This window comes from Eubalaena glacialis, chromosome 9, assembly GCF_028564815.1.
Source record: "Eubalaena glacialis isolate mEubGla1 chromosome 9, mEubGla1.1.hap2.+ XY, whole genome shotgun sequence".
Lineage (NCBI taxonomy): Eukaryota > Metazoa > Chordata > Mammalia > Artiodactyla > Balaenidae > Eubalaena > Eubalaena glacialis.
In genome coordinates this window covers 6,035,534-6,058,388 of record NC_083724.1, presented here as the reverse complement: position 1 = coordinate 6,058,388, position 22,855 = coordinate 6,035,534, and the positions used below count along the sequence as shown (strand labels likewise).

The 22,855-nt window shown below is 57.4% G+C and overlaps 1 protein-coding gene across 1 annotated transcript; it reads right to left on the bottom strand.

Annotated features, from left to right (window-relative positions):
• Positions 1–7,792: 7,792 nt before the first annotated feature.
• Positions 7,793–20,995, bottom strand: FAM78A (family with sequence similarity 78 member A). The gene is made up of 2 exons (XM_061200915.1): positions 20,510–20,995; positions 7,793–8,321 (listed from the first exon to the last, which is right to left on the bottom strand). The coding sequence occupies exons 1-2, from the start codon at positions 20,830–20,832 to the stop codon at positions 7,793–7,795; spliced, it is 852 nt and encodes a 283-aa protein (XP_061056898.1). The 5' UTR covers positions 20,833–20,995.
• Between the last annotated feature and the right edge of the window lie 1,860 nt (positions 20,996–22,855).

Genomic DNA, 22,855 nt, shown 5'->3' with positions numbered 1-22,855 from the left:
TAGCAGCTTGGCCTGAGGTGTCCTAGGACAGGCGCCAACAGGCTGGTGGGCAGGGGCAGGTCCTGGCACTAATAAGCTCGAGGGAGGATTCCAAAATGGCCCTCGTCATCCACGTGGTAGAAGGAGCTCCCAGAAATGGTTGCTGCTGGCATCTGTGTCCCCAGGGGGAGCTCCAGTTGCCTCCTGCCTCTCTGGGAGGCTCTCCAGGGTTAGCAGGTGGGTCTGATCCAGGCTCCTTTCAAATTTCTGCTTCTGCTCTGGGCCTCGGAGTGTGTGAGATTTTGTGTGCACCCTTTAAGAGTGGAGTTCCTATTCCCCACAGTCCTCTGGGTCTCCTGAATGTAAGCCTTGCTGGCCTTCAAGGACAGATGTTCTGGGGGCTCATCTTCCCACTGCAGGACCCCAGAGCTGGGAGCTGATGTGGGGCTCAGACCCCTCATTCCTTGAGGGGAACCTCTGCAATTGTAATTATTTTCTCGTCTGTGGGCCGGCCACCCACCCAGTGGTGTGTGTCTTTCCTATACTACGACTCTGCCCCCTCTGCCCATCTCGTTGTGATTCCCGCTTTTATATCCTTTTTATTTTAATGTATTAGTTTTTTAAATTTTTGGCCGCACCGTGCATGATGTGGGATCTTACTTCCCCGACCAGGGATCGAACCCAGGACCCCTGCTTTGGCAGGCAGAGTCTTAACCACTGGACCATCAGGGAAGTCCCCCCACTTTATATCTTTAGTCATAGATCTTTTCTGCTAGATTCTGGTCTTTCTCTTGAATAGTTGTTCTGTAAGTAGTTGGAATTTTGGTGTACCTGTGGTAGGAGGTGAGCTCAGGGTCTTCCCACTCCACCGTCTTGGACCAGAACGTCACTAAGCAACCATTTTTACCCCCATTCTCCGTAACCATATCCGTGTATCTTGCTCGACGTCACATGGCCAGGGAGGGGTGGGGCAGGCCCGCAAACCCCGCTGAGGTCGCCATGACCCTCTCCTGCCTCTGCAGCCGGCCGTGTCAGAGGGAATAGGAGCTGCCATCTGGGGAGGCCCGAGAGCTCCCCTTGGCAGGCAGGGGCTCCTGCACGTGGCCTCCATTGTTTTCTCCTTCACAGAATCGTCTCTCAGTCATTCACAAGTGATGGGCACCTTCCAGAAAGCTGCTGCCGCTGCCGCACCCTTACCCCGGGCATAACCCGGCACCCCCTTCCCTCGCTGCTCCTAAAATAACAAGAGCTCCTTCACCAGGCCTGGCTCTGCACCCAGCTGCTGTGTCTCCAGTTGGTCTGCAGCCCCCAGGGCGCTCTCCTAACTCAGAGCCTCTCCAGGCAGCCCTGCTTCCTCTCCCCGCTCTCACAAGGCCCAGACTTTCCGGTCCATTCTCCAAGTCTCCTCGAAAGGGCCTCTTCCTCGGGGAAGCCTTCCCCACCTCCCTTCGCAGCCCCTGCTGACTGTCAGCATCGCACTAGTCCTTTGTAACGTTTCATTTGTCTTCTGCTCGGGACTGTATGCTCCAGGCTGCCGCTTCTCAGGCACCCAGCAAAGTACCTCGTTCACGGGAGATGATCAAAAGTGCGTTTGTCAAAAAGGAGGTGCTGGTGCGTGCCATAGCACGGTGAACCCGAAAACGTGCTCGGTGAGGAAGCCAGGCACCAAAGACCACCCGTCACATGATTCCATCTGCATGACATGTCCAGAATAGGGACATCTATAGAGACAGAAAGTAGATGAGTGGCTGCTTAGGGCTGGGTTGTTGCGGGGAGCTGGGCAGCGGGTGATAGCTAACAGGTACAGGGTTTCTTTTTGAGACGAAAATATCCCCAAATTGACTGGTGATGGCTACACAACTCTGTAAAGATACTAAAAACTGTAGAATCATACACTTTGAATGGGTGAATCATATGGTATGTGAATCCTATCTCACTAAAGCCGTGAAGAAAGTTTTTTTAATCCACCTGTCTGGCTGACGGGCTGGCATTCGGTGTGTATTTGTTGAGGATGCTCGGCGTCCTGAATAACCAAGTCCTGTCCTCTGGATGTTGCCGTGACTTTTAGCCACATTCAAAGAGAAGTCTCTGGTCTCTAATATAAACCAGGGTCCAGTGTGACCGTCTTCAGGCAGCCCCTTCTGCACATTTAATACCGAGCACCACCCCTACGCTTGGCTGGGTCCCGACAGGGGAGGGAAGGCTCGGGGTGCGTTTCCCAGCTTGCAGATTGGGAAACAGGCATGGGAGGTCTGGCGACCAGCCCGACCTCACTCGGCAAGACAAGTGGCAGCCAGGAATAGCGCAGGGCTTCGAACTGAGTCCCGCTTGCTGTAAACACCCAGCCACGCCCCCCTTCATCTGTCTGATTTTAAAAGGGACCATAAAATATGAGCCTGGTAGCAGCAGCCCTGAAACCGAAGTTGGGCTCAAGCCGCTGGAGGAACTAATCCCGTCTCTGCGTTCCAGTCTGCAGGGACAAGAGGGGAAGGCCTGCCAGGTCGGAGCTGGGCCGGCTTCTGCCAGGACCGGTGTCAACTGTGTGGATGTGCCTCTCTAGACACAGGCGCAGAGGCGGAGCTCATCACTCAGATGTGTTTTTTGCATTCAATAATTTCCGTCTTCCAGTGCCAGAGGGGCTGCTGACGACTCATGTGAAGCCTCATGCTCAGGGACCTTCTGTGCCGGTTAATGAAGGAATGGTTAAGAGCAGCGTGGTAGAATCGGGGTGTGGAAAAGCTGGGGATGGTGTAGCCAAAAAAGCAGTGACAGAGCCGAGTCAGAAGACAGCTATTTGAAACCAGCCCAGCTCTGCGACTTCCCAGCTGAGCGATCTTTAGCAAGACCCTCGGCCCTTTGGGAGGGTCAGTTTCCTCATCTGTAAACGGGGAAGGACACCATTTGATGAGGTATGGGGACAGAAAAGGGCCGTGGAAGAGCCAAGCGCTCGCTCTTTGGATGTTCTTTGTCTTGGGGGATTTCGTCGTGTTGATGATTCGGATGGATCCTTAGTGGATGGTGTGTGGGCACTGTGGTCTGTCACTACCCACAACATTTGCCTTAATTGAGGGCCCGGACCCCAACCAGGTGGGAAACAGTCTCTTTGGGGCCATTCAGGCAGGATAGATGAGGACCAAGAGACAGCTCCAGCCCCAGGTGTGAGAGAGCGCCTGGGCCATTAGAAATGACCAGGGACCCGAGAGCGCCACCAGCCTTCGCCTTTCTGCGGTTGCCAACAAGCTGTCTCCCTCTTGGACCCAAATGGGGTTTCCTCTAGGCCTCAGGGCCTAACCTACAGGGAGTCTTTGTCCAGAGCAGAGGTTGGGCTCTACCCAGAAGTGACTTTACTGGTAGAAGGCAGGCTGGGTGTGAGGTTGCAGTGAGCCTGCTTCTCCGGGCCTCTTGGGGCAGGTCGGCCTGGCCCAGCCTGGACAGCCGGCTCCCCGGGCCTTGGCTCCTGGCGGGGGCGGGGAGAACGCTGCAACAGCTGGCTGGAGCCTGGTGTCTGTGTCTCATCCCAGTCTGGGACTTCTAAATTTAACCTGCTATCAGCTTGAGAGGCTGGAGTCTTCCACTGTGTGACGAAATGCCACTTGGAATCCATTTTACTCGTAACCACTCCCCCTGCACATTCCCCTCCCAAATGTTACCCCCAAATGCAGGCGGCCGTCTGCGCGTCCTCCCATGTCAGTGTGAAGGTTCGAATGCCTGGGCAACTCTGGACCCTGATGGGATCCGGCTCAGCTCCCTCCTGCCATTGGCCAGGGCTGCACCCCGTTCTCTGTTCACACACATGCACACGCACACGCACACACCATGGTCCCACAGGCAGAGCGCAGGGGCTGAATCCACAATCGAAAGCCAAACCACGACAGTGAGCTGCACCACCCATAAGCCATCTGGGTGGAGGGCGGCCAGTGGAGCCCATTATGCAATTTCCTGCTTTGGTGTCTCGGAGGAGACACCCAGGAGACAGCATGCAGAATGCCGTTGGGTTGCTGCAGTGTGGGAAGCCCAGGGAAGAAACCAACTCCCCGAGGCCCAGAGTGAACGGGGCCCCTGGTGCTCCATGGCGATGTTGAGGCCACCACCCACCCAGCCGACGAGCGAGCCCGTGGCCTGCAGCTGACCAGGCAGCCCCTCACAGGCCGGGACCGAGCGGGCTCACCGTGGGCCACGGAGAACTGACAGCACAGACTTCCTGTGGGGGGGGAGGAAGGCACTTCCTGCCTGGGGAACCCAGGATGGAGTGAGCCGCAGGCGGGGGCGGGGGGGCTCTTCTTATTAATAGGCGCCGTTAATTATTGAGCCCAGAATGTGTGCTCCACAATGACTCGCTGAGGTTGAGAGCACACAGGGGAAGGTTTGGGCCCTGGGGCTGGGGTTCAAATCCTGACTCTGCCTCTTCCCAGGTGCATGGCCTTGGGCAGCTTCTTGACTTCAGCTCTCCCTCAGTTTCCTCATCTGTGAAATGGGGATCGGGATAACATCTGGGGTGTTGTGAGGATTTGGTGAGTTAACACCCAGAAACCGAGTAGAATAGGGTGTTCTCACTGTGTCAGGAGGCGGCTACTCAGAGAACCCGCATCTTCCATACAAGGTAAGCGGGGTCAGACGGGCTCAGTGTCTTGCCCAGACTCACAACAGTGACCTTGAATCCACGGTCCACCTTCAGAGCCCACACCCACTCCAGACCTCTGGGCTGCCCCACTTCTCATCCTTCCATAAGGAGGTTCCAATAGGAGGAGAAGATATTTACTATCAGTGCTCTGGCCACACGACGCCTTTCACCAGCTACAGGCGAGGGCAGGTGCAGGGCCACGGCCTAGGTTGACCTTGACTTAGCAGCCGCGTCTCCATGTGAAGACAGGTTTGCAAGTCTGTGGGTAAGGACCCAGCCTAAACACTAACCCCTCTTGTCACACAGGTTTCTACCGTTTGCCAAAAAGCCAAGCTGCCCCCAAGTCCTAGCTGCACATCCAAGTCTCCTGCCCCTCCTCCACACAGGGCCCCAACCAGGGGGCACTTTGGGTGGGGACTGAGGTCCCAGGGCTGTGGAGAGCAGAGGATGCCATCCGCGAAGTGGCCCACCTCCTCCTGGGTTCCTCCAAGGCCCTTAGCACCAGAACCCCCAGGCTCCAGCCATATACCCACCCCCCCAGATACATTCACTCCCCAGGCCAGAGATCCAGAGCCGTCAACCCCCAAATGAACCGCCACTTCAGAAACATCCAGATCCTAGCCAGGCCTACTTTAAAATTACATTTTATTTCTCTTTGTGCATATTTGTTGTTTTAAAAAGGTTCATTTTACATTTTCTTCAAGAGTCTTGTGCCTCCTGGTGAGTGCATTGGTCTGTTTTCACAGTACTCTCCATGACCCCAGACGGTCCTTATTGCTGGAGGAATGTGTCCACGCCGGGGAGGGGACACCAAAGGGATCGGGGACCCAGGTGAGAAGCCTGGGCTCTGTGTTCCTGACATGAGAAGCCGAGGGACCAGACCCAAGCTGAGCCGAGCTTCCTTAGCGGGACCTGCAGCCTCCCCAGGGTCCTCCCAACCCTGTCTTCAGAAAGGCCAGGAGGGGCAGAGAGCAAGGGGAGGGGCAGAGAGCAAGGGGCCGGGCAGTGAGGGGCGGGGCCGAGCAGCAGTGCTCCTCCAAGTGGGCCCAGCCGTGGGCCCCTGCCCAGGGCCTGCTCACACTCAGGAAGCGTGGGCTTGGGGGACTCTGCCCCCAGACAGCTCAGGACCACCACTTACTGTTGGTTCCTACTCCCACCCCTACCCTAGTAAGAGCTCCTTAGCGATGACCCAGCCCAGAACCAGCACTCCGGTCCCTGACCCCTCGCCCAAGGCCCTTTCTCCTTTGTAGTGCAAGAAAGACCTGAGTGCAGAGAAGGGCCGTGCCATCAGGAGGCCAGGTCCCGTCCGCGGCAGCCGGCCACTGCCACCCTGACCCCTCTGCAGCCTGTCCCCAGAGGGGGAGCTGGGACCCATCATCCCCCTCACTTGAGGCTATGGCCTCTCTGGGTGGCAGGCCTCCCTCCGAACACACCAAGGGGAACTGGCACTTTCCAGGGGGAAGGTCCCAGTCCTGACAGGGGCTCCCCAAGCACCAGGCCGGCAGCCGGCCACACAAAGCTGTTTCCCGTCCAGAGGTTCCGGGAGAGCTGCACACCTCCCATCGGGAGCGGGCTCGGGAGATGGCCGGACGTTAAGCACCCCTTGAATAAATACAATATCCCGTGGGTAGAGGGGCAGAGCGTGGACTTAGTGAGCCCTGCCCGCCCACGCTGTCACTGGGACTCCTACCAATGGCTCATCTGCAGCAGAAATGGATTCTTCTTCTCATCTGACAGTTTTCTGAGCTCGATTATTATCGGTCTGAATGAGGAACCCAGGCGATGTAGCTGTGGGTTTGTCAAGCTTGGAGGAAGGGGGCCTCAGCAGCGTGTCCCCTCAGCTCCTGCAAGCAGCCTTCAAGGCAGACCTTGCTAAAAAAGCTTGGCGACACTCAGGACCAGGTCCTGGGGCTCCAGAGGGCCCAGGACCCCAAGGAGGGTGACCTCAAGGACCAGCCTCAACCCCAGGCTCACTTCATCGCCCTGGCCGTGGGCGCTGGCTCGCTTCTGTAAGGACCGGCAGCAGGGGGTCTGCCTCTTGCCTCCCGCCTCCCCAGCCTTACCAGGTCCAGGCATGCCCATCTGTGGGTGCCCTCACCTGCAGCACCGCGGTGCTTGGAGCCTATCTGCAGGCATCCCCCGGAGAGCCTGGGAGGGGCGTCCCCGAGAAGGTGCTGGGCGGCAAGGGCAGGCCTTCTTACCTTTGAACTACAGCTGGGTAAGGTGGCTGGCCCTCCAGGCGTTTGGGACAGTGTGGATGGAAACAGAAAAGCTGCCCACTGAGATGTGCCGACAGAGCCAGCTGGCGATGGGCGCTGAGGACCGAGACGGTGGGAATTCCCTGGGCTCAACCTATAACTCGCGGGACCCTCCCTCTCTCCTCCTAGGCCCACCCAAGGCAAGTTCCGGCTGCAGGGGAGAGAGGAGAGAGAAGCCCCCGGCAGATCTACCCTCAGCCCGAGCTCACAGCTTGTCTCTGCAGGCACGGAGTAGGGTAAGGGTTCTACCTGGAGTGGAGAGAAGGGACTTTGGGGGCAGAATCTGCCTGTGGTTTCGGCTCAGCTAAAACGGAAGATGAGCAGCCGGTTTTAGATCTAAATCCGTAGCCCAACCCCCTCCTCCCTCACCTCTGGCGGAAGATGCAAAGTCCAGCAGAAAAGACATCCTGCTCTCTGTGTTTCCGGTTTTTTCCTTTAAAATCAGCTTAAGGCAAAAGTTTGGCAAAGCAAGTCTACATAAGGCCGCGTGATGGAGGACGAGGGGGAGCTGCCCCGGGAGGGGCCGCCGCGGATCAGACCCGGTGCCGTGCCACCAGGCTCATCACCAGCTGCCCCTCGTCCCACCCCTGAGCCTCGTAAAGAGGCGTTAAAAAAAAAAAAAAAAAAAGGAACGGAAAAAGCAGTTGTTTCAGGGAGTCTGTTGCAAGTGAATGACGGAAATTGCGAGGAGAGGAAAGGAGACCCAAGGTGACACTGAGGGCGCACGTGGAGTGGTCGGTCCCGCCTGGGTCTCCCCCCTCCCCCAGGGAAGCAGGTCCCAGGAGGGCGGGGGGCCATCCGCGGGCGTTCGCACAGTGAGATCCGCCCGCTGGAGAAGGTAGAAAGGTTGTATTTTGCTGAACGACTGCAGAGTCCGTGCGGGTTGTTTGCGTGGTGTTGTTACTTGGGTGTCACCTCGCGGGCGCCCTGGCTGTCACCGGTGCTTGGGCGGGATCACCACCAGCGCCTGCCCGTACTTGGGCCGCCACATGAGGACCTGAGCGTCGTTGGCATTGGGCTTGACCAGGGCGCTGGGTGGGATGGGCTCATTCTTGCTCAGGATTTTGGGCTGGTCCTGGGCGATGGGCTCCCGCAGCCGGGCGCGCTGGCCCAGGGGCCGGCTGGGGTTCACCTCGATGCTGAGCTGCATGCGCCAGTGCAGTGTCTGCAAAATGATCATGTCGTTGGTCGAGGTGTTGGTGGCTACCAGCCACGTGATGAAGCTCTGGTCCCGGTAGATGTTGGTCAGCTTGGCCACGTTGCTCTCGCTGACGGGCACGGCCCACGTGACGCTGGGGTAAAAGTTGTCATTCATGCTGATGATGAACTTGGAGTCTCTCTTGGTGGGGCCCACGATGGTGCAGGTCTCCGTGGTGTTGCCGTACCAGGGGTAGTTCACCCCATCCGAGTCGCTGATGGCCTCAATCTTGCCGTCCTGGAGGTCCGGGAGCTCCCAGCTGGACCTGAGGATGGGAAGGCCAGTTTACTCAGCCAGCCACACACAGGCTCATCTGCATCCCCTTGTCCCTGGGGCTTACCTCCCCAGGGGGCCAGACAGTAAACAGACACCCAACATCATGTCAGGGAACTGGGGCTCCCCTAGACGTGGCCCCCCTCAAAAGCCACATCCTGTTCTCTTGCATCATCTCAAATTGGTCTCCCCCGGAAACCACTGTAGACAGGGCTGGATTCTGGCTGGGCTTTGGGAAGCCCTAGCTGCCCCTGCCCTCAAGGGAGGGGCCTGGGGGCAGCACACAGTAATGGGGGGCCCTGACCTGCGCTGTGCCCCCCCGTCCCATGTCCCAGCGGCTGGTGGGACGGCCACATGCAACCCTGTGACCTTGGTTAGGGCAGAGGCCACTGGCCCCGAGAGGCTGGGGTGGGGCTACTCTCCTGGCCATACAGCGCGTCAGGGCGGCCTGGGTAGGAGTGCAGGTGGCAGGGAGTTCCTTTCTCTTGCTTTAGGGGCCCCCAGTGGCCGTGGGGTCGGCACATCTAGGAGTGATTTGAGCTCCTCATTGACCAGCATGTGACCGGGGTCAAACGCCCGCCTGCCCCCGAGCTTTGGTGGCCAGGGGCATGGGAACCAGCGCTCAGGGCCCTCGCCAAGGCTCTGGCCCCTCCCCTCCACATCTCCTCCACCACGTATGGGCCTGGGCTCCCTGGCCCTCCGCCCAGCAAGGCCAACACCGTGGGCGGTGCCCTCTTCTCCCCACCGCCCACCCTCCCCCCGCCTTGTTTCTGCTCATGCCCGCCTAGAATAGGAAGCACAGCTCAGCCAGAATGGCTCCCACCTGGTTGGCCCCTGTCTTTGGAGCAGTAGAACCAAGAAAACCTAACCAGCCAGTCTCAAAACTCTGCTCTCGGTCCCAGCCTCGGGGCCAGCTTTACAATCAATGCCTCCTGGACTTGCTGCTGCTGCCGGGGAACCTGCACTTGCAGCTTCGGGCCGGTCTGAGAACCAGCAGCACTTGGTCAGCCCGACTTGCTTGCAGGGGGCTCAGCCTTCCTGGGGAGGAAGCAGGCAGCCGGGCTGTCCAGAGCTCGGACTCAGGAAACCTACTGGCCTTGCTGAAAGTCTCAGCCACCCTCTCACTGGTGTGAGACCCTGGGCAAAATCCCAGCCCTCCCTGGACCCCAGACTCATCACCCACATCCTACCTGGGGTCATGGAAGACACAGGCAGGAGCATGCCAGCCCAGGGCAGGGCATAAGACAAATGCCAGTGATTGGTGCCTGTTAGCACCATTGCTGTCACTATTTTTTTTTTAATTATTTTTTAAATTTATTTATTTTTGGCTGCATTGGGTCTTCATTGCTGCGCACGGGCTTTCTCTAGTTGCGGCGCGTGGGCTTCTCATTGTGGTGGCTTCTCTTGTTGTGGAGCACGGGCTCTAGGCACGCGGGCTTCAGTAGTTGTGGCTCACAGGCTCTAGAGCGCAGGCTCAGTAGTTGTGGCGCACTGGCTTAGTTGCTCCGCGGCATGTGGGATCTTCCTGGACCAGGGCTCGAACCTGTGTCCCCCGCATTGGCAGGCGGATTCTTAACCACTGCGCCACCAGGGAAGCCCTGCTGTCTCTATTGTTACTATAATAATAACTCTCTGACAGAAGAGGACTGTCCTAAGTTGCTCTGAGGACACATGGCTGGGGGCACAGCAGCGTCTGGGGAGCCCACCCCTTAGAAACTCATCAACAATCACATCCACCCCACCAGACAGATAAAGTAACGGCAGCTGGAGGGGGGCGTCTTTTTCCCAAGTTGATTTAGCTAAGCAATCAGGCCTGGGCACCTGCCATACCAAAGCTCAGGACACTTTGCCCCCAGAATTCTGCATACCTGTGTACACCAGCGGTGCTCTCCAGAATATACTACTTTACAAAATGCATTCCTGTTCATAGCAGCATTATTCACAATAGCCAAAAGGTGGAAACAACTGAAGTGTCCATCAACGGATGATGGATAAAGTGGTCTATCCACGCAATGGAATATTATTCATCCTTAAAAAGGAAATTCTGACACATGCTACAACATGGATGAACCTTGAAGACATTATGCAAAGTGAAATAAGTCAGACACAAAAGGACAAATACTGTATGATTCCACATATATGAGATCCCTAGAAGAGTCAAATTCATAGAGACAGAAAGTAGAATGGCGGTTGCCAAGGGCTGGGAGAGGGAAACGGGGGAGTCAGTGTTTCATGAGTGCGGAGTTTCAGTTGGGGAAGATGAAAATGTTCTGGAGATAGACATACAACAATGTGGATGTACTTAATGCTACCAAACTTAAAAATGGTTAAGGTGGTAAATTTTATGTATATCTTATCACAATGTAAAAAATGCATTCCCCTACTGAAATGCATCGTTTAATGTTAGCAGTCAGCAAATTTGGGGCCACTACAGGAGGGATGATCAGGAATGTGATTTTGCTAATTTTTCTGTTTATTTTTTTAAAAAGCTCACAAATTAGGGTAACACCTGCCTAGTAGGCCATCTCCTGCCCGGGGCCCTGAGCTCATTAAACACCAAGGAGGAGGTCACAGTCGGGAGCCTGCAGATTCGGCTGCCCCCGGGGGTGGCCGCCATGGACCAGAGAAGGGGGTCAGGGTCCCTGTCCCGAATTTCTCAGAAGCCTGTGTCCCACCCGTGCCCAGCCTCCTGTGGTGGAAGGCACCCACTCTGTCTTCTCACAGTGGTTACACTTGCTTGTAAAAGTGTTTTGTTTTTTTTTTTTTTTAAGGCAGAAAGCCATCTTGCCAAAAGACCTTTTCTCTTGCCTTCGCCCTCTTTCACTTCCTAAGAGCTGGCTTGTTGTGGGACGCGGGGTCTCCACCAGAATGGCCTCTCTCTCTCAGCCTCTGACCCCCAGCTTCAGGTTTCCTTTTCTGCCTCCCAGCCCCCAAATGCCCAGGCGCTGGCTCAGTCACAGACGGGTGACGGTCCCCATGAGCTGGCAGACAGCCGTGTCTCATGTGGGGTATTACTCAGAACCAGGGCCAAGGGCATCTGTTTTCAAATCATCACAAGCCAGCTGGGCTGGCTCTGGGCCCCGTGGTCCAGTCTCCCCGTCGAGGTGGTGGAGGAAACATGGTTAAGGGCACAGCTTCTGAGGGACGTGGACCAGCCCGGGTCCAGTCTCCCCCCGGCTACTAGCCACAAATCTCTGAGCTCCACATTGGTTCACTGTGGATAACCGCACCTACCTTCGAGGTTTTTGAGATGATTAAATGTGTCAATATATACTACCTGGTACACAGTAAACAGCAATACGTGGAAACTTCCGGAGACCATTGGAGCGAGGCTTGCCTCTAACACTAATGGATTTGCCAGCCCTGATGTGACCTGAAGCCTTCTGACCTCATTTATGTTTTCAGATTATCCATGCTCTGAAAGGAATGATTCCATAGAGTTCCTGCCTCTAAGACTTCCTGCTTGTTCTGGAATGACCTTGGGCTTCAAGGCAGACCCTCAGTTTTCCACCTCCTGGGTGGAGGGGTGAGTTTGGACCCTGGTCCTGCACACCCTGAGCCTTCTTGTTTGCACAGCAGGGACAATCCAGGTGCACATGCCAACGAAAGGTGTAGGCAAGGCTCCCGGCTCCGTGCCCGGCACACTGATGCTCAACCAGCAGATTTAGGTGGAGGAGGGGCATTTTGTGAACACGAGCAAACGCCCATTTCTGCCCCAGCACCTTCTCTCCAGACCTCAGGGCAGGTCGTGTCAGGCCTCCTACAGGCCAGCAGGAGGCCCTGGTCTCCCCCGTGTCCTCCCCCTTTGCTCGCTGGCCTGTGCTGGTCTTCAGGGCAACACTGGCTACAGAATTTGTGGGACCAGGGGGTGAAGTGAAAATAGGAGGCCCCTTGTTCAAATATAAAGAATTGCAACGTGGTGACAGTAGAGCATGGAACCACGCAAGGGGCCCTTCTGAGCACGGGGCCCAGTGGGACGGTGCAGTCCCCGCGCCCGGGAAACTGGCCTGCTTCCGCGGGCCCCGTCACAATCCCACCCTCATCCCAGAGGGCAGCAGGCAAGTCCAGGCTTTCTGGGGCCCCTTGCAGCACATCTGAAACAGACTCCAGCGCCCCTCAGTGCCCTTTCCTTCTGCAGCCCCATCCACCATGCACTCAACAGATGTTTGCAGGGGCCTGCCATTGACGCTGGCCACAATGCTGTGAAAGGGACAGGCAGAGCTGCTGACCTGGTCATCAGTGATGCCGGCGGGGCCTGCACCCTCTGGGCGCCCAGCACCATCCCTGACTCCCTCTCGCCTCCAGACTGCCCCCCCTTCTCCTCTGCCTTCGCCCTGGCCACGACCCCTCACCTCTCCCAGCCTCCTCTTGCCGCCTGCCATGCTCTCCTCCCTGAAGCCTGAGTGATCTTTAAAAACACAAACCTGACGGCACTGTTCCTCCCTCCAACCCTGTTAAGTCTGCCATGACTCCCCAAGGCCCTGAAAGCCAGATGCAGATGAAGCCAAGGGTCTCGCGCGCAAACACACACACACACACACACACACACACACACACGCCCACCCTCCCCAGGCTCCAGACCCACCAGCCATCCCTCTAATGGGCTGTGCCCTCCCGACTCAGCGTCTTTGGCCACGAGCAGCGTCCCCCACCCCCTCCTGTCCTAGCCATTGGTACCCACAGCTCATCTCTGGAGCCCCCAGGGAAGCTCACCCGGACCCTTCACACGAGGCCTGGTGCCCCCATATTCGATCTTTGTCCTGCTGCTTCCTGGGACACGCACGGGGGTGATTTAATAATCATGTCACCCTTTGTTGACGACCTCATTCCCAGACAGACCACAGGGGCCGAGAAGCAGGGGCCAGGCCTCCAGAATCTACCCTGGTGCCCAGCCTAGAGTCAGACACAATAGAGGCAGGTGGCCTGGATCAGTGGCGGTGGGCAGCCTGCCCCGTCTCCCCTTCAGGGCCTGAGCCCCACAAAGGGGTCCCAGTGATGAGTTTAGGGCGCCCAAAGCTGCCTCTGCTTGTGTACTTTCTCACCTGGAGCAGCTGCGGCTGGGAGAGCCACGCCCAGCACAGGTCGTCCCCGCTGCAACACTGAGGACAGCGGTCACCTTCCCTGAGCGCATCAGACGTGCTGGGTGCCCTGCGTACATACATCCACACAGGCTTCTCCTCAGTTACCCCAGGGCTGCAACTGAGGGTGTTTTGTAGAGGAGACTTGGGGACATCAGAGGCCTGACCCAGGGTCACAGGACCGGGAAGCCACCAGGCAGGACCCACAGCCTAAGCGAGCTCTTACCCATGGCCTCCAACGGCCCCTCACCCAGCACACACATGCATATGCACACACCTACACGTAGACACACACATACAGGTTCTTACCCATCTGGCTTCCAACAGACCCTCACCTGAAATACACACACACACGGCTCTGAGCAACATGACCTAGAGTGTATGTCTGAGGGCTTACAAAAGGCCTTCCCTGGAGGCCAGAGAAGGGGTAGAGGCTGTGCTGAAGGGCACCCATGGGGGCTGGGGAGGGACACGCTGAGGCTCCAGGCCCAGCCACCAGCCAGAAGCTGGCCCGGCTCGAAGGCCTCTTGGTAGAGGGTGAAGGAAACCAGGGATGCCCAGAGGCCAGAGGTGTGGCCCTGAGGGGATGGGTGGGACTTGCCCCTCCTGTGGCCCTGGGAGCACACCTTTCCCAGCTGCTTTGTGCCAGGCAGGGTGGCGAGCCTGGGCCTGGGCTCTCTCCTAGGCACGGGTGGACCCTTGTGCCCCCGTGGGCCCTCGCCTCTCCCAGCTCTCTGACTGCATTTTGAGTTCCGGACAACAGAGCACCTGGTCTTAGAGCAGAGTTCCCAAACTTCACATCTCTTTCCTCATTTTGGTCCTGTTTACATATCTCCTGTGCTATTACTCACTTAATTTTTTTCCTTGAAATTAATCACTTTTTTAAAAAACTCAACTAAATTTAGCTTTTCCTATGGAACACCTTTGAAATAACAGGTCGGATATATTGGGTATATATATATATTTTCTAATACACATTAGAATAAATATGTGGCTTTAAATTACAATCACACTTAAGCTGAAACGAGTTCTCCTAAATATTATTTCACGTCCCACAAGTGGCACTGTTGGGCACTCTAAGAAACACATTTACAGATGGCGACTTGGGGCTCGAGGGCAAGAGGGCTGCCCAGGGCACAAGGTTCTTCTGCCCGGCGCTGGTTTCGGTGCCCTCATGGGGGCCAGATGGTCGCTTAGGGATTTTCTCACCTGGTCCCCAATTTTACAGAGCTTACTGTTTTTTTACAATTTGCAAAAAGTTCCAATTTTGTAAAATTTTTGCAATTTTACGAGAAATGAGGCCCAAGAGCCCCCTTCCAAACCAGACTGGGACCCTGGTTTCCTGACTCCTGCCCTGGGCGGACGCCCACTGGGCTGGCCCCTTCCCACCAGACAGGTCACCAGGCCCCCCTTCCCTGGGAGAGGAGCTGGAGGTGTCCCCTCCCCGCCTGCCCCTGGGGCTCCCCCAAACAACAAACACCACTTTTTCTTCCCACCTTACCCTTCTTCGCCCAGGCCACACTCCCAGGGCCTAACACGAGGGGGAAAGGGCCAACAGCGTTTTAGTTTTTAGTTATAAAAGCTGTGTTTTTGTTTTAAAAAAAAAAAAAAAAAAAGCAAGCGATCGAGAAGTACAAAAAGTGAGAAACGAAAGTCCTGTCTTCCGTGCTTCCGCCTCCCTCGCTGAGGTTACTCACCACATTACACCCTGATAAACATCCTTCTAGAGCAACCTCCCTGCACATACACACAGTAGATGTTCCCGTTTTTAGCGCTTTTAACAAAGATGGATTCGTACCCTACATATTTTACAACTTCTTTTAATGCAACGATGATAATACGATATAGAAACTCTAGCTCCTCCTCCTCATGTGTAAGAGCCTCATCCTGTTCTGCCCTGGAGACAGACCATAGTTTCACCCCCTACTGATGGACACTTGGGGTGTTCATGGCTCTTTTCAGTGATGGACAGGGCTGGAGTCTCTGTCCCCACACATACGTCCTTCTGTCCTGCTTCCTGCATTCACGTATTCGTTAATTCACTTGCTCAGGGGATTTCTGTGTGTGCCTGCCATACTCCAGGCACCAGGCCAGGGGCTCAGTTTCTCTAAGACAGACTCTAAAAGTAGGACAAGAGAGTTGAAGGGCGTGTGTGCTTGACATTGTAGTGGACAAAGCCAAGCTCACCTTCCAGAAGCTGCCTAAATTGTACCCCCAGGAACAGCACGGGAGGCTGTCTACTCCCCCCACCCGCCCCACAGCAGGCATTACTGATCTTTTTCATTTTTACCCAGATCCGATCAGCAAAAACAAAAAGCATCTCCGTATTTCATTTGCCGTTTCCCTGACCACTGTGCTGTCGGAGCCTTCTCACATGTCTCTGGGAGCTGCCAGCTTTTGTCTTCAGCCCTCAGAAGGTGAGGGTGGGTGCGATCGCTTGGCCGGGGCCGGTCCAGGGGGAGTTCTTTTGGGGCCAGGCCGTCCCCCCAAACTTCCCCACCCCAAAGCCTGGAAACGAGAACTTCCCTCTCCTGCCTCCGCCAGGGCCCCGCAGATGGGGGAGGCTGCCTTCCGCTCGCAGAGAGGAAGCATCGTCCTCAATTGTTCTGCACGGGCCCCGGCTCAGACCCAGGCTGCAGGAAGAGGCCACATGGTCACCAGGGCCATTCCTCCTGACCCGGCCCCTGACCACTGGAGCAGAGCAAGCCTCCTGGGGCAAGTGGCCTCAGGTCTCAGCGGCCCCGGCCTCATCATAAAATCAGGACCTCATGGGGTCCTTGGGAGACCAGAGAATGAACAGGGAGCTGGGGCAGCCACACAGCAACACCCCAGCTCCAGCATCCCCTGGCCAGAGGCCTCAGGCCCCTCCACCCCTGCTCGGCCCTTTCCCACCAGCCTCATAATCCTGTGACAGCAGATGTCACCGCAGGTTCTGGCTGGAAAGACCCTCAGAGGTCTCGTCGCCCGAGATTCTCATACTGTAGGCGGGTATGTGAAACCCAACCCAGGAGAAGAAAGAACAGTAATGACTCCAACACGGCAATCTCCGTGCTGACTCTCTGCCAGGCACTGTGTAATTGATGATGAATTATTACTAGTTACGGTATGGATGGCGACCACATATACTATCTCATTTAATCCCTCAAACAACCCTGCGATGAGGGACTATTCTCCCCATTTCATAGAAGGGAACAGTGAGGCTCAGAAAGGTTGAGAGCCTGGCCCAAGCTCGCCACACCCGTGGACGGTGGAGCTGGAGCCACGCCTGGCTGGACAAGGGCACAGGCGGGTGGCACTGTCAACCCAGAGAGACCCCGTCTCCTGAGCTGCTCTCCTCCCCTCACCCCAAGCCTGACCTTTGGCAGAACCCTGAGCCAGAGCCAACCTTGACCTTGGCCGTGGGCCAGATTCTCTGGGGGCTCCAGAGGAGGGCAAACTAGGGATAATGTGAAGCATCTCCCACACAGGGGAGAAACTGTGACTTGTCACTCGGAAGACTGTGCCAGCTGACAGGTGGCGCTTGAGGATTGTGGAGGATGGGGTGGTGGAGGCAGGCGGCTCCAACAGTGTTCTGGGGGGGTGGCTTTGAAAGCTATGTGGGTTGGACCCCAAACCATATAGAATCCTCTCAAGCTGGCACAAGAAACTCACCATCCTCTAGCTCTCATCTGTAAGTCGGGGTATTACTGGGGTAGCATATGGCATTGTTCCACTGCAAATATTTCCAACCCACGACATTCAAAAGGGTTCTCCTCCTGGAGTAGAGATTAATTTCAAGCAGGGATAATGTTTTGGGGGTATTATGGGTTTTGCTTAAGTATTTGGAATTAATATTTTTAATACAAGCCCATTTGGCAAGAACAGAAGCCCTAACCTAACCTTTGCCACATTGCCTTTCCCTCCCCAGGCCATTAAAGCCCAGTGCCCGTGTGGGTTTCGTTTTAAGGCTTGAAATTGTCTGGGTCTAGCCCAGTAGTTCTCAACCAGGGGTGACTTCGCACCCCTCCCCGGGACATGGGGCAGTGTTTTGGTTATCAGGACAGGGGGAGGGAGGCTGCTGGCATTGAGTGGGTAGAGACCAGGGATGCTGCCCAACATCCTGCAATGCACAGGACAGCCTGGTCCCGGCAAAGTTAGGGGACAGTTCCGGGCAGCCTGAGGCCGCTGGTCATCCCAGCGCTCACCACCCCTCACTTTCTTTCACATCACGGGTCTTAAAAATATGAAGAAGCTTAGTTACCACAGGAGGTTTGGGGTAGGGGAGATGGGAAGGGTATTTTCATCACATCAAAATGCTTCCATTTACATTCGAGCAGGTGCAGCTGTCCAGGCTTATTCCGGAGGGCGCCAGTTGACTACAGAGCCTCCCCATGGGCCAGAGGAACCGTACTATTTGGTAATTCAGTGTCTTAATATAATTTTGTTGATTAATAATCAATCGAGCAGTTTCCAACTCAGCATTTCAGCCACAGGTCACCTACACCTGTCCTCTCCCCGAATCCTCCCAGCAGCCTAAGGGGGTTCTTACCCTGTTCACAGATGGCAAAAGCGAACCTCCAAGAGGTGACCTGCCGAGGCCCCAGAGCCAGTATTGGGCCATAATTCTGACCCCGGGGCCTGAGCCCATTAACGACCAGTCCATCCTAACCCTCCAGGGAGCCTCGAACACTGCCCTTTCTCCAGGGCTGGTCCTATCCCAACCGGGAGTCCAGTGGACCCAGGAGAATGAGGTAAGCGGGACACAGGGGTCCCTGCGCTGAAGGCGTGTCCCGAGAAGGGGAGGGAACAAAAGGAAACACATGGAACGCAAGGAAAACGGCCTTCAACCACTTGAAAACTCAAATCGTCCATGACTTACACTATTATTAAATTCTTAAAAGTCAGGGAGTGGGCCCTCTGTGAAAGAGGAAGACCTGGGCTGGGGAGAAAATTCCACACAAAGAGTAATTTACATCTATCCAGATTTTGTCGTTTCGGCCCTGATTCTCAACTCGTTACATATCCCATCACCCACTTCCCATCCGATAGAAGAATCAGAACAGTAATAACACCGTTAAGGACGACAGTCACTTGCAGTAAGTGTTTACCGTGGGCTTGGCAGAGTGCCGGCTGCTTGACCAATGTCATCTCCCATAATTCAATAAGCCTTGGTGCAAGGATTATGACTGGCCCCAGTTTGCAGACGAGGAAACCGAGGGTCAGAATGGCTCAGGTCACACCCTGGAAAGTGGCAGAGCCTGGACTCAAGCCCAGGTCTGCTTGACTGCAGTCTAGATGTGCACTGGGTTCCTCTAACCGGGAACCAAGGACGGGCACAGACAGAGAAAGGTCACCTCAGGTCTCCTGATGCACGCCTGTCTCCAGCCATGGCGCTCGGACGGACTCAGAGCCACCAAAGGGAGCACAAGGCCTTGAAGACTCTGTAAACATCCCCCACCCACCCACCCCCGTGCACAGATGGGGAAGCTGAGGCTTCAAGCCAGGCCCGCTCCCTCCCCACCACACGCCACGTCCATCTCTGCAGAACTCAGTCCCTTTAGCTTTCCCCAACGTTCTTCCTCTTGGAGCTTGCATCTTTCCAAGTTCAGAAGGACCCTCTGGCTTCCTTACCCTTTCTAGGGAAGAAAACAAGCGGAACCTAAAAGCCCTAGGAAAACCTTTGTGTCTTGCCAATTGCCCCAGATGCCTTGCAAAGCCTGAGGAGGTTTGGGGCTTAAGGCTTCTTAGGGAAGGTCTGCACCAAATAACTAAGAATCATGTTTCCCTTCTTGGGATGGAAAGTCAGCCCCCAGCCTGGTTTAAGAGCCACTTGGAGAATTAGACTTGGATGTAGACATCAGGTGGCCAGAGGGGAGCCGATGAGTGTCCAGATATGTGCCATGTGCACCTCTGGGGCGGTCATGGTTACACCTAGTTTTAAGTTTTTCCATGATCCTCCTGTTGCCCTTGCAACTTCAGTCATCAAGTGGAGAAGCCACAAGATTTGGTGTCCCCGCCCCACCCTCTCTAATTTCAGGTAGCCCAGGATATTCTTAAATCAGTGAAGAGTTCCAAGTCCTGGGGAATGTCTACTCCATTCCTCACTTGCAGGACCGGGGAGGGATGCTGCACAGGGTAGAGACCCCGAGAGACAGGCTGTGGGCGAGTGTCCATGGCCAGCCGTGGGAGTCACAGGGGTCAAGTTGGGGGGCTGCCCTCGGGGCCTGCCTGGTGCTCTCAGAAGCGTCCTCGTGCTCAGAAACAGCTATTGTCACCACCCTGTCTTAGGCGACCCTTCAAGTTAAGTCACTTCCCCCTCTGTCTACAGCTGCTCTTGCCACACTCAGGATGACCATCTGTAGGATCAGAGAACATGCCAGGGTCTCAGGGTGCCACACCAAGAGCTACATTATCCTGGGGACATTCTGGGGACCGCGCTGGACAGAAGAGGTCTGAGGGCTCCTCTCAGCTCTTAGGGGCCCACTGGAGCCTTCTGGACACAGACACCGGCTGTGCACATAAAGTGGCCTTCTGCTGCGGAGAGAGGAAACGCTGCGCTGAAAAGCACACCGGGTTTCTACAACCCTCTCAAACAAAACTCCGCCCGGAACAGAGCAGAGTGTTCCCCCAGGTCCTGATGTGCCTCTGAAAACACCAGGGGACGAGTTCAGGTCCGACACAAAGCCCTGCACCCTAAATCTGGAGGCTGCAGAGGCCTGGCTCTCCTTCCCTGAGTACCTGCCACGTGTGCTGGTGGAGGTCTGAGCCAGGCCAAGCCGCAGCTTCTCTAGTGACCCGGGACAGCATGCGTGCTTTGCCAAAGAGGCACCTGGTGGAACGTCCCTCTGCTTTCTGGGCATCTTGCAGGTAGGGGTACGGGAACCGCAGGGGGCCAGGGACAGTGGAAGGGAAGGTCCTAGAGCCGTGACCCCAACCTGAATCAACAGGCAAGCCCTCTAGGTCACCTGGCCAAGGAGGAATCAGAGGCCACTTCCATGTCTGCCTAACACTTCCCTCCGGCCCTGGTGAGACCCCTCTCTAACCCCCCCGAGCTCACCCCCCAGAGCCCCAAGCTCCCCCATCCCAGGGGCCCCCCCGGAGCGTGCTCCTGAGCAGTACTCACATGCCCTGCTCCCCATACTGGTTGTAGAACTCCATGTGGCTGCACGCCTGAATCCAGCCAACTATCCAGGTCTCCTTCTTGGGGATGGGCGGCATGACCACCTGGGCCGAGGCACGGAAGTGGGGTGTCCGGTAGCGGAGCACCACGCTGGAGGACTCATCGATGCTGGTGGGGATGGGATCGATAGAGGCCTTGACATCGATCACCGTGATGCCTTCCCGGAAGACTCTGGCTTTGCCCCCGATGCTCTGAATACAGCCCATGGCACACAGTACGGCTCTGATCTCCAGGGAAGGCCAGCAGTCCCAGAGAAAATCGGGCATTGAAAGGATGGAGGCTGCCGGACCCAGTGCAGACAGTACAGCTCTCCAATCTCAAATCTCAAGACTGATATCCATAGGATAGAAAATTCACTGAGTAGAGGGGGTTTGCATATCACTACCTCGAGCCTGATTATAAATAAGGATTTTGCTGCATTTCAAGGGCCCTGAGTTCTCTCTTCTTCTGCTAGCAGTGGACAAAAATCACCGATATTCTTTGGGTTAAAAAAAGAAAAGTTTGGAGGTTAATGGATAATCATGTTGTTCAGACATCCAGCCCTTCCTTCCGTGCCTCACACGCGGGGAACGCAGCTCAGAGACGCTCCCTGAAGTCTTGGGGCGAAGAAGGCAAATGCCGGCAGGCACATAAATAAGGAAGGCTCCGTCGCCTGCGCGGTGCCGCCACCCTCGCTGCAGAAGACCGACTTCCTGCCCTTCTGCCTTCCGCACGCGCTCGGGGCACACGCACCCGGCCGCTCGCCCAGCCGGCCGAATCAATGGAAGAGCAGTTTCTGTTCAGTCCGCCGAGGTCCGGGCGCCCTCAGTGGCTTCCAGGAGGCGAGCGCCCGGCTCCCGCGGGGCCCCCGAGGAGCGCGGCGCGGATCCCCGTCGGCGCCCACTCGCGGGCACGCCGCGTCCCCTCGCAGCTGTCGCTGTCGCCGCCCGCCGCCGTGCGGGGCCCCAGGGCTGCGCTCGGGCCGCCGCCTGGTTCGCCGCGGCCGCCGAGGACCTGGTGGGAGGTGGAAGGCACAGGGCGTCAAGGCCCGCCTCAAAGTTGAGCCGAACTTTGCTGCGGGGGGCGCGCGGGGCGGCGACGCGTGTGCGCGGGGCGTGGGCTGAGGAGCTGACGGCGCAGCTCTGTGAGGTCTGCCCGGAGGCGGCGGCCCCCCCCCCACGCCCGCCCCGTCAGTGGCGGCCGCACGACCGCGCGCACCAGCGAATAATCGCCGCCGGTGACATCTCCGCTGACCCCTCCCGGCCCGGAGGCGGGGTGGGGCGGGGGGCGACTGGCTGGCACTGCAGTGGTCTTCGTGGACTTTCGGGTCCTGGCACTGCCCCCACCGCCTCGCCGCCGGCGTCCCTTCCCCGAACGGGTCCCTTCGGCCCCCGGGGGGCGCAGTGCCACCCCGCAGGCCGGTCTGATCGGGCGCACGCCCCTTCCCGGGCCGGGGTCTCCCGACTCCCGGAGGGCGCAATGCTCCAGCCCCGCCGCGTCCGGCGCCTCTGTGCCCCCCTCGCCAGCCCCAAGCGGCCCCCGATCCCCGCGCGTCCGGCGCGCTCGCAGCTGCCGGGAACTTTGGCGCGCACACCCCCACCCGGGCGCCGCCGACTCACCTGCCCCTCGGCCCGCTCCGCGTGCCCGGGCTGCCGCCCTCCGGACGCCCTGAACCCGCCGCGGGCACGTCCTCGGGGCGCCCCCCCCCCTTCCCCAAGCAGTGTCCTTTAGCTCTACTGGGGTCTGGGGCCGGCGTGGGCGCCCCCGGCCCCCACGTCCTCCTAGCTCGGGGCTGCTGGGGGGTGGCCGGGGGCGGAGGGGTGAGGCTCGGGGCTCTCTCGCCCCCACCCCGCGCGCCTGCTTTATTTTATGATCATTGTGAGCGTGCTGTAGCCGCTCAGCCCCGCCGCCGCGCCGCAGCCGCCTGGCGCGCCCCGCGTTGCCTCGCTCTGGTGCAGCATCGGAAAGGCAACCAGGTCAAACTTTGCAGAAACTCAGCCCCTGCGCCGGCCTGGCCCCGTGTCCGCCCGCAGCCGCCGGCCGGAGCGCAGCGCACGGAAAGACCGCCGCCCGCTCGCCGGCCCCGCGGGGATGCAGGTCCGCAGGCGGCGGCGGCGGCGGCGGCGGCGGCGGCGGGCGGGCGCCGCCTCCTCCTCGCCGCCCGCCCTGCGCTCCACCCTCGCTCCCCGCACACAGCCCGCCTCCCCCTGGTAATCCTCTCCTCCTCTTCCCTCTCTCGCTCCCTGTCTCTCTCTCTCTCTCTCTCTTCAGCTGCGGGGGGGAGCTGAGCCTCTCCTCGCAGAAACGACA